This window comes from Galleria mellonella, unplaced genomic scaffold (assembly GCF_026898425.1).
Source record: "Galleria mellonella isolate WM207_F2 unplaced genomic scaffold, CSIRO_AGI_GalMel_v1 utg312, whole genome shotgun sequence".
NCBI classification, from domain to species: Eukaryota; Metazoa; Arthropoda; class Insecta; order Lepidoptera; family Pyralidae; genus Galleria; species Galleria mellonella.
In genome coordinates this window covers 3,643,671-3,655,884 of record NW_026442074.1, presented here as the reverse complement: position 1 = coordinate 3,655,884, position 12,214 = coordinate 3,643,671, and the positions used below count along the sequence as shown (strand labels likewise).

The 12,214-nt window shown below is 32.5% G+C and overlaps 1 protein-coding gene across 2 annotated transcripts in view; it reads right to left on the bottom strand.

The window, feature by feature from the left end:
• Window positions 1-187: 187 nt before the first annotated feature.
• Window positions 188-12,214, bottom strand: part of LOC113516349 (uncharacterized) — a 130,706-nt gene continuing 118,679 nt past the window's right edge. For both annotated transcript variants that reach the window (XM_052895913.1, XM_052895914.1), the window contains one exon: window positions 188-3,618. In XM_052895913.1, coding sequence (XP_052751873.1) covers window positions 3,020-3,618 — 599 coding nt within the window. In that variant the 3' untranslated portion in view covers window positions 188-3,019. The remainder of the gene's footprint in view (window positions 3,619-12,214) is intronic.

The following is a 12,214-nucleotide window of genomic DNA, read 5'->3' as shown; positions in this document are numbered from 1 at the left end:
CTCAAGTGTTTTGTCTCTTTCTGATTTGTATTAAATTACTAATTATAAAGTGACAATACTTCAATTGCTAAAATAATTTTGTAAGAGGTTTTAATTCTTATGAATAAGGGGTAAAAATATTTAATCTATACCAATTTTTTTTTTTATTTTCATAGCTCAAGTCTTAAGCGTTAAAAAAAAACAAACATTAGAACTAACAGTTTATTATTTTTCAAACAAATCTTAGAAACAAGATACAATTAACAACGAAATAATCATAGAACAAAATTTTTATTTCTATTTATAATATCGACTGTTTATCTAATTTATTCACTATTTCTATGACAAATTATATGACTGCTTTCGAGTTACATTTTATCTACATCATTTACAAATTAAATTTAGAACTTTATCATTCTTTTTTTGAAATTTATCTAAAAATATAACGGCTCCAGGCCGTACAATATTCCAATTACACAATTTTGTTACAAAACAGTCCAAATAAAATTAGGAATTATTAGATACAATTAAACACTAGTATAGTAATTATTAGTAACGAAATAATTTTAAATTTATAAAATAGGCCTATTTGTTTTTTTTTCTAATTTACTAAACAAGTACGCACAACGAAGTGAAATGTCGACTAGAAATCGTATAGATAAATTCATTCATTAATCGACTCAACAAATTTTGTTAACTATATCTAAATTTACAAACACGACATTAATTTATACAAAATATAAGTCACACAAAATATAAAAGTATCTTAAAATAATATCTGAATATTTTTCATTATTAGATTCTCTAGTGTGAGTTGTTTAAAGTTTTACTTTATTGTCTTATTTGCGTTCACGTCGATTTTGTATTGAATACCTAGCTGTACTTCAATCACATTATTATTTTAGAAACTCGGATTCTATTCAATGTATATTTAGTATCGTAATGTTTCTATATAACTCACACTAAGTACTTTGAGTTACTAGTGTGAGTTGTCCACAGATTTACTTTACTACCAGGTTTGTTACTTTCAGGTGTGTGTAGATGCTTTTAAGACAAACGGAACTTCCTTAACCGTCCGCTAGAGGGGCAGTTATGTAAACGCTAAAGCATTAGTGATTTAAATCTCTGTTAAACTCACACTAGGTACTCTGTGTATAATAAATATTTTCGTTACGTATCTCTTTCCATTTGAAACTGTCCGACAGCAATCTTCTTATAAGATTGGTGGCATTTCATTAAATACATTGTTCAATTCATTGGAAAATAAATCACAAGTCAGTGTACTTGGTTCCAATTTTAAAAGCGCGTCTGTCAGATCAGTATCAATATAATGCAAAGTATTAAAATATTTATAGGCAATTATTAATAACGTTTATATATATAATTATTACCTACATTTAAACATATATATTTACAACGTTGCCAACCGATGTTAAATCTATAAATCACAATATAACTGCTTTTTACATATTGTTATTTTGGATAAATTAGATGCTAACACCTGAAGAAGAATTGATAATGTTGATAAGTTTCAATTATAATCCTACACGAGAAATCAAAGAGGTACACTCTGTTTCTATAGTATTTAATAAAAATAATTGTAATAAAATGAATAATTGACCTGTGAGGTTACTCTTGAAATAAATTCCAATAGATCGATATTGGAATTGAGACGTTTCGCACTCTCGAATTGCAACACTAGCGACATAATTTCATACTATTCTAATAGATGTATATTAGTAGAACTTGCCAATACAAACTATTGCAAACCGATCCCAATTCTGAATTAATTTCTAATTGTTATTTCATGAGTGCAACACAAAATTATCATTGACAATAGATTGGATTGATATCGATATTAGATTGAAGAGTAGACCTGCTTATTCATTAATGTTATTGATAGGACGTTTCGATTTTTACTAATTACATGTAGATGTAATGTAATTTCAATAAAACTTGTTTAGTTTTTTATTAAATTCTATTGAAACAGAGTATACTTAATCTGTATTGCCATATCAGAAAAAAATCCTAAATTGGATCGAAATATATACCTATTTAAGTAATGTAATAAATATTTTATATCGAATTGTTTGTTGTTGGAAATTAGAATTTAGACTTGATCTATTGCCATTTTTAGGATTAAATGATTAATTAAGATTTTTAACAGTGTTTACCACCACCGGAAAATTGATTCGAAATTCAAATTACTCTGGCAATTGGCTCGTCGCTAATAAATATTCGAAATTAAATATTATAGGTGCGTAATAAGTTATTTAAAACTATCTGATATGATAATTATACATAAATATATAAACGACATTAAGCATTAAAAACAATATTACTACAAGTAATCAAATTATTAAAAATGCGACTGTAAAATAAAATTATAGTTGATAATATTAATACAAACATGATTATTAAATGAAATAATAATAAAACACAATTTACACTAGGTACGTAATTGAAACGTATTTAAATAATTATACTGAATTATTTACACAAAAATCCCGGCCTGTCCGCATCGAAATAATAAACTTATATTAGGAAAAAACAATTAATAATTAAATAAGTAATTAGTAATATAGAATAGAATTCACACATTGTTTAATTGGGAAGTGAGAAGACATTTTAAATTTCATTAAAATTGTCATACTTTTTATCATAGACAAATTAAGATTATCATAGTATTGGAATGATTTGACAAATGTTCAAAAACAATTTAGTAATTTTTAATAAATCTAATTTGAGAAAAAGATCTGAAACTAAGGTTACGTAATACGTAAATCTACTAAAAAAAAATTATTTTAATATTATTATTTAATATTTTGCTTTTGCAGTTTTCAAATACTGTTTTGCAATTAAAATGTAAATTTTCATTTTAATTTGATGGCAGCAATGTTATAGTAATGAACAATTTTTAACAATATATTAAAAATTGTGTAATTGTTTTTAAAAATTAATAGAATATTCCAACTTCGTAACACTTCGAATGAAAACCCTTAATGGAAAATATCTTGATTTGTATAGATATCACCTGTTCTTAAACAACTTGGACTGTAGCAAAGGCGCTAAACGTTACTTTCTTTGGTGGTTCCGCACTGCAAGTCCTTACAACTGATCGCTTTGCTCCATCTTGCCCATTAGTCTTTAATACGGGCTTCAAGTTCGCCACATCTCCATGCGATTGCGCCTTAAATCTACCGATTGTGTTACTCGGATTTCCAAGATCCCTCAGTTTATTCGTCAACCCCGTAATTCTGTTGGAAATATTAGAATAATTCGTCTTCTTGACCTCATTCTGTTTCTTGGGTTCACTCAACTTCTTAGGGATTTCTAAGTTTTGGAGAGAAGTAAATTTCCTGTGATCAGAATTAAGCAGGTTTCTCTTGACCTCTGGAACTGGCCGCGGTAGTCTCGGTGGTCTTTGGATAAAGTTGTTTGGCCTAAAACTTATGGGCGTAAGCTTCGGTTCACTGGATAATCGGTAATACTGTGGCACTGGCTCCAATTTTTGGGGTTTCCTGAGTGTAAACGCTACAGCCATTTTGGTTGGTCTCACGAGGCTGTCGAAGGCTGTTGTAGAAAATTGAGAGCGACTGCTCTTCCACTCCTCGCGGTCGGACTCGTAGCCAGCCATCACTGAAAAAGTAAAAACAACAATGTGAATGTAAATACCATAAAAATTTTACAATGATGAAAAAGATTTGTTACTGTTTAGCACTCTAAAGTGTGAATTTATAATTATAAAAATTTACGTCACTACATTTAGGTACACACACTTCACGTTTACACCTAGTAATAAGTTTGTATGGAAATATTTCCGATTATCCATTAGAGGCGCAGTTATATAATATAAAATTTATTAACATAAACGTGAATACAGTTGGAACATAAATCTTAGTACTAAATAAACTCGCACTATAGAGACTCTGTATAAAGCCATATTGTTTTAAAACTGCATAAATTACATTAAAACTGACTGTCTCGACAGACATCTTGTTCTAATTATAACTGTTTTCTTTGTTTAATAACCCTAATTGGATTTTGAAACGTTTTCTAAGAAAAATTAGCCAACTCAGTCCATCTTCCCTAGTAATGCATTTACCTATAGAGTGTTGCATTTTTATTTTTATACTTATATAGCTAAATTTTATAATTCAAGCTGACGGTTTATATTATCGCCTATAGACATAAATAGCACTGCGGATATCATAGAAGCTGTTCTCAATCTTACGTTAACTATTTCTGAATACCTTTAAAGAAAAATAAGAAATTTTCTTCTAAATTCTAATGTCTCCATCTCGATACGACATACTCATTAACTAATTTAATATACATTAGCTTACAAAATTATATAATTTGATAAATATAATCAGTCAATTATCATAAAATAGTAATTAAATTTAATTTGTCTGGCAATTTCGTTACGAGATGTAGGTACGTATATGTTACATCAGATATATTACTGTGTATCTGTTTATTCTGAACACGTGCGGCTTCCGTGCTTCGTTGCATGCAAATAGTTGTTTGAGTTGGAACAGCAATCATCGTTGATGACCTACTAGGTCAAATTGCAAGTTATTTTTGTTATGCGCGCAGGATAATGGAGAGATCCTTTTATGATATTGAAAGATTTTTTTTGTGATTTCGACGAGGGTAGTTGTACTTTTCTACAAAGTATATTTAGGAACAACAGGTATACTAATGTATATAAATCACACACACAAATCACAGAAAATATTTTATATTACTTTCTTTTTTAGGGGTGGGTAGTATAAAGTAAAATATATATATTTTAGTTACAATATCTATATACCTACTGGCCCAACAGCAAATATGTTAAATGACTTTTGTCCAATATTTAATGTCGGAAAGAACCCAACTAAAATTAATATAGATGCTTGAGCGGTATGGGTATATATCGGCATGGCATCGTCATACTAAATTGCGAGTAAAAGCTAGTAAAATCATAACAGTAATATGAGACCAACATGAATTTATATCCTAGAGATTACTCAAAAGTACTAGACGGAGCGGAGTAGTCGCTTAACATGGCTACATAATTTCTACCATCGAACAACTCCCCATCGACAGGGAGTTCACCTCCGTACCTTAGAGCCTAAATGGTCGCGTAGAGCGCAGTTTCAGAGATGTTTCATCCCACGAATGCTTAGGTTATGGAATGAGCTTCCTGTCAAGGTTTTTCCAAGAGGTTGCAGAATGAGGTTCTTAAAAAAATGGTAAAGAGGTTTCTTCAGAGTCGGTAACGCGCGCGTAATGCCTCTGGTATTGCAGGCGTTCATAGGCCACGGTAACTGCTTACCGTCAGACGGGCTATATGCTTGTTTGCTAGGTCAGTGGTATAAAAAACACACTAATTGTGAATCTTTGAAAGTGGATTCATTGTTCTATAATATTAATTCAGTAGAAAATAGATAGATGTTGATAAATCTTAGCATTGAAAGGTATCTATTATATTGGAAAAGATTTCACAAATGCCAAGTAATTTGAAAAGAAAGGTTTTTTTTGTACTTTAAAAGGGCAAGGCGATGTTTATCTTACATAATATAATACAACTGTAACTTTACAATGTCTGTACATGGGAGATATTTAAGTAACATCAATGTACTTAAGAGAATAAGAGCAATGACGGCTAATATATATATATATATATATATATATATATATATATATATATATATATATATATATATATATATATATATATATATATATATATATATATATATCTTTCTCATGGGTGTCGTAAGAGGCGACTAAGGCAGGGCGAGGGACGTCAGTAGCGTCTCACTTAAAACATCTCCAAAGTCTAACTGCGGTTACCAGTTCACCTCCCAAGCGTGACAGCTACTGGTAAAACCCCCCAAGAGGGAGACCTATGTTTAGCAATGGACAGTTAACATAAGTTTTAAAAATAAATAACGCTAAAATAATAGTTTTTAAATTTTATGACTGTCTATAGATTATTTGAGACTACTTCTAAATATGGCGTATTAATGTAAAGTATAAACAAGTTTTTAATTTAGACCTTCAGGGATATAACTGAAAAATCGCATTTAATATATTGCAGTAGTTTTTGCTTGATATCGGAACAAACATACAGACAGACGAAACTTCTTTTTGCTTCTATTGCTGCTTTAAGACCCCACCAATTTTTCTTTAATATCTGCCATCTAGAGATATCGTCCAGATTTTATTTTAATTAGTTTTATTTTACTTTTATATTTTTTAATTATAAGATAGTAAGATTATAATCTCAGTATGACAAACAACGATGGCATGCCTTAGAGTTTAATTCTAAGACCATATCTCTAACCTCCATTCGCTTTATGATTTTGTTCTTACATATTAATTGGATAGTACATTCTTTCGCAACTACGGCCTTTGAACTATGACTTATTATACCAGACCTTCATAAACATAATTAGGAACAATGTTATTATCATTAAATTATATGAACGCAATTGTTTTTAACATTTTAATGAAGATGTATAAGAGACGTCGATTTGTACTGTTATTTTAAACGGAAATTATAATGTACTTATATTTAATAAATTATATTACATGGAACTATCTAATGTTGCTAAAATATGCACTTGACTGCTTAATAATTTAACTAAAATCAAGAATAAATAGTTAGTATCATGCTGTGTAGTCCCGGCATGGAATAGGCCATCCCTTTCTTTCCCGTGGGTGTTGTAAGAGGCGACTAAGGGAGGGCGAGGGATGGGCAGTAGCGTTCCTCTGAAAACATCTCCAAAGGCTAACTGCAGTTGCCAATCCGTCTGCCAAGCGTGGCAACTACTGGCAAAACCCCCTAAGGGGAGGCTTGTGTTCAGCAGTGGACAGTTAAAGGCTGATGTGATTAAGTTTTTTTTTTATATACAACTTAGAATGGCAATCAAGCTTACGGTCCACCTGATGGAAAGTGGTAACCGTCGCCTATAGACATGAGCAATACCATGGACATAACAGAGTATACTGTTTCGCCCATGATACCCCACATGCGTTGCCATTCCTGAGGACTCAGGTGTTATTCCTCTGTACCCAGTAAATTCACGCTATATCCCACCCTTCAAACCGAAACACAGCCATGCAAACACAGCTGGTTCACGGTTGAAACTTGAATGAGACAGAGCTACCCAAGCAATCGACTTTTGTACAAAGTCTTCCTCCCTCCCTCCCTCCCTCTCCCTCTACCATCGATCATCATCATTTCATCTGTTAACTGTCTATTGCTGAACATAAGTCTTCACCATAGGGAGTTTTGTCAGTAGTTGTCTCACTTGGCAGTCGGATTGGCAACAGCAGTTAGGCTTTTAGATATATTTTAAGGACGCTGCAGCCCACCTTTTCACTATTTAGTTCTCTTAGTCGTCTCTTACGACACCCATAGAAAAGAATGGGGTGGCCTATTCTATGCCGACATCGCATGTGTACTATTGACAAAGGATATTATTATTTATATATTTATGTACATATATGTATATGTGTTTATGTACAATTAAGTATAATATAATTAGCTATGTATAATCTTAAGTCTGTCTATTTCTTTTTGTTTGTAAATTGTCACAATATTGTACATCGCTCTACCCACTGACATTGATGCATCTTTCCACTTTGGGTGTTATTGGAAGAGAACTCTTTTGGAGTTAAGCTCGTCTTTGTACATTTTCTTAATTCTGTCATATTTCTATAGCGTGTACATAAAGTATTTATTTTTCTATTAGATTGTAGCGAATTGAAACAATATAAATTGCATTTTTATAATTAACTGTAAATTTGAATCCCAAATAATTAATATCTACTGAACGGATTCAAAATACATTTGATACACGTGTAGGTTATATCCCAACTCGCTTATATCCCAAGTACATAGTATATTTTATACACTGATTCACGAGGCAAAGCCACGAAATATACCTAGTTATCGAGTAACAGCAATGTAACTCAACCATGAAGGGCAGGTTCGATTCCCGCGCAGTTCACTTACAGCCTGTCGCTTCCGTAATACACTACCAGCAAGTGAAGCTTGACAATGTGTGCCAATGGGTTTGTTGAATAGAAAATGTTATAATCCAATTACAATATATATACATACAAAATTATGACTCATTCATCGTCGCCAAATCGAAATTCAAAATTGAATGAAGAAATAAAACAAATTTCCAGGAAAGATTATGGTTAAGGGGGCAACCACTCCAGAATTGTTCGATGCTTAACTCAGGATATGAGCGAAGCTTTGCGAAGACGTGTCTAGGAATAAATATACACATATTTACACCTAGATATGTCTTTAGTCCTAGATAAGTATTTATAAAGGGGACAGGCCCCCCTGGATAATGTACACCCACATTATAAAGTAATATTTCACATTCGCGCTCGTGTCACAGCCACTCATGAATAAAGATCACGAATTGATTCCGAAACTAATTGAGCTTTCTTGATCTAATTACATGTAAGTTGAACCGGTAGTTTTTACATTAAAATATAATATGCTTACGAATCTCTTAACAATAAAAATACAATAGTAATAATTCTCTAATATCTCGACCTGGCTCACGAGGTGACCGAAATGTGGGGGGTGACATCCACCGAAATCATTCCAATCGTTATGTCGGTGAACGGTCTTATCGCAACCAGTCTGGAACAACATCTCAGACGGTTGGGATTCCAAGGCAGCTCACTCCCGGGAAAGATGCAGAAAGCAGTGCTTATAGATTCTGCCCGCATTGTACGCCGGTTTCTCTCCCTGGGGCCCTGAACCCCGGCCGACTGTGCTTCTGCCGGGGGTTAGTTTGCCATCTCCTCTCCTTAAGAGGAGAGATGTGAATTTTCTAGAAATTTAAAAATAATTGTACAGCTTGACTGCCATTCTAAGTGTCATGAAAAAATTTTCGTTTAAGAACAAATTACACTCTGACTAAATCGATGAATCTAGAAACATGAAATTACGTACAGGAGTTCAATAGTTGCATACGTTTGTACTCTCGTGCGTAATCAATACGGATATCACAAAGTACATACATACATTGTAGTGATCTCGTACTCTATAATTTTACTACCACATTCCACCCTTCAATCTGAAATACAATTGTGCAAGTACAGGCAGGCAGGAAAGATATACCGTTTTTCAAAAAAAACTTTATGATCACTTTCATCACGTTTTATCCGAGCAGTAAGTGCTATATATTTATATATAAATAGTATATATTATATATATATGTTTAAGCATATTTATATATATATATATATATATATATATATATATATATATATATATATATATATATATATATATATATATATATATATATAAATTGTATGTATATATTAATATTTATTTTATTTAATATTAATAATTATTAGTAATATTCGAGTATACTGACACTTCCTTTAGGTTGACTGGGAGAGAATTCTTTTAACATTAAGTACACATACATGTACTAATAAATTAATAAATAAATATACTCAAGTAGATGCTTTATATACAATTTATACAAAGTCTCCTTGTAGTAAAATATTATCTTTTTCTGTGGCCAAATGGTTATTAAATAAATGATTCCATTGTAGTTCCTGGCTTCACGTGTAAAATGTGTTGACTGTTGCAATTCTCGTTGTTAAATGTTCTTGGCCATTTTGTCTATAATGTCACAGAATGGTGAATGCAATCAGATTTTACGACTCGCTCCCATCTTGTGGTTGGACTTGCATAGAGCAGTTACTTTATCATGTGACAGCTGTAGGGTTACCACAACAAAATGTTATTGTTCAATGTTGTACTTGAAAAATTTGTAATCATTTTTTGAAATTGCTATTCATTTATTTATTCAATTTACACGTTTAGTTAAGATATTAAGAGTTTAAGAGTGATTCCTGTACTAATCTCAAGGCATATATAGTATAAATCATCTATCATTAAATATATAACACTTTTTTATATTAATGCAACTTAAAGTATCATGATACATTTAATATATTAATAAGAATAAAAAAAAAACCTGCGAAACCCATAAACAAATATTCATGAATTGTAGTTAAGAACCATCTCGATCACGTCAGCTGTCAAACAAAAACCGCAGTTCATGACAATCTAGGTAATTAATATACGTAATTAACAAAGCGATTATTTACTCTGTGACTCTTATCACAATTAAATATATCCGCGAAAATTAAAAATGTTTTATAATATCTAAGCAGGTATAGAGAATGCATAGTGATAATCGCTACTTGTATTCATCAAGCACATAGTCTGACAGGATACGTGTACAGCCGCGTGCCATAAGATGCTAATGAATTCGGACTTTCTGGCACGGAATACCTAATAGCTTCTGGCGCCATTAATAAAAATCGATTCTGTTTTGACGTTCCTTTATTGCTTTTCTTATGATGCTTAGAATTGCAAACAAGCTGTCGACCCAACTCATGTAAAGTGGTAACCGTTACTACATACACTATTATGTCCATGGTACCCCTCATGCGTTGCTTTACGTATGAACTATGATGTTATGCTACTATTATCTGTAATTTTATTTTACCAGAGGGAGACTTTGTACAAAAGTCGTCTGCTTGGGCACCCCTGTCCCATTCGTATTTCTACCATGACTCAAGTGTTATTCCTCTGTACCCTGTAAATTTAATGTCAAATCCCAGTTTTTAAACTGAAACACAGCCATGTAAACACAACTGTTTCACGGTAGAAACACGAATGGGACAGAGATGTCCAAGCAAATGACTTTTGTACAAAGTTTCCCTCTGGTAGAAGATTGTCTACTTACCTACTACTCTTTTATACCGACTACGTGGCAGCAGTAACAGCTTTCTGTGGGTATTGTGTAATAAATACGATAGCCCGATCCTCTCATTGTGGGCTAAAATTATTATAGGGGCCATAAAATGATTTTTGTATTTTTTTTTTCTACTAACATAGTTTAAGTCAATTGTTACTAACAAAAATGGATCTTTGTAATCTATAATAAAGAAATATATTGTTATTATATTATTAAGCCACATTCGAGCACACCAAGGCCAACGACAGCTCCCTATGCAAACCTCTGGTATTTTAATAAAATTTCTTTGGTACCAATCTGTGAGTATATCCTTTCAGATAAAAAAAGAAAATTTTAAAATCAGTTTATAAATGACGGAGCTATGAGGTATCAAACATAAAAACACAAATTGAGTACCTCCTTCTTTGTGAGTCGGTTGAAAATGTACACAACATAAATAAGCAATGTTGTAGAACCTAAATACAACTAATTGCCCCTTGAACGAGTCGTGTTGGTTTACAGAATTAATTAACTTTCTTTGTTTTAGAAACGTGAATGTTACGGATGGACAGAGAACCTATAGATTCATTAAACAGAAAGTGTTTGCGTAATGATATCTTTGAAAATAAAGGTACATAAACAGAAGTACGTAAATATTTAAAAACTGCGGTTGCCAACTCGCCTGCCAAGCGTGGCAACTTTTTTTAATGGATGACAATGGAATGGTAACCCCGCCCGCGCTATCGGCATAAGTCGATATTTAATAGTTGAGAATGAATGCAGGTCAGTTGGCCCACCATGATGAATTTTATAAAAATTAACCAGGATAGTTTCCAGGGGGAACCGCGTGGAGGTTGACTTAAGAGGGTATATTGCTAGCAATGGGGCTATTAGACCTCATTACTAACAATCCCTCTCCCCCCAAGCGTGGCAACTTCTGGCATAATTCCTCCCAAGGGGGAGGCTTCTGTTCAGCAGTGGACGGTTAAGGGCTGATATGATGATGATGATGAAATATTTAAAAACTAGCTTTATCCCGCGACTTTGTCAGCGTGACCGGGATACTTACTGTCCGGTATAAAAAGTTGCCTATGTGCTCATCCGTCCCAAATACTATCATCATCATCTTCATGATCGTTATATTAGTCATTAACTGTCCATTGCTGAATATGTCTTCCCCCTAAGAGGGAGTTTTGCCAGTAATTGCCACGCTTGGCAGACGGGTTAGCAACCGCAGTTAGGATTTGGTGATGTTATATGAGACGCTGCTGCCCATCCTTCGCCCATTAAGTTTCCTTAGTCGCTTTTTACGACATCTTTGAGAAAGGAAGAAGTGGTTGATTTGCCGGGACTACATGGCCAATGTTATAATTTAAGGTAATAATTATAAGAAGGAAAATTTTATTCAAACATGGCATAAATAACAAATTAGTAAATATAAAACA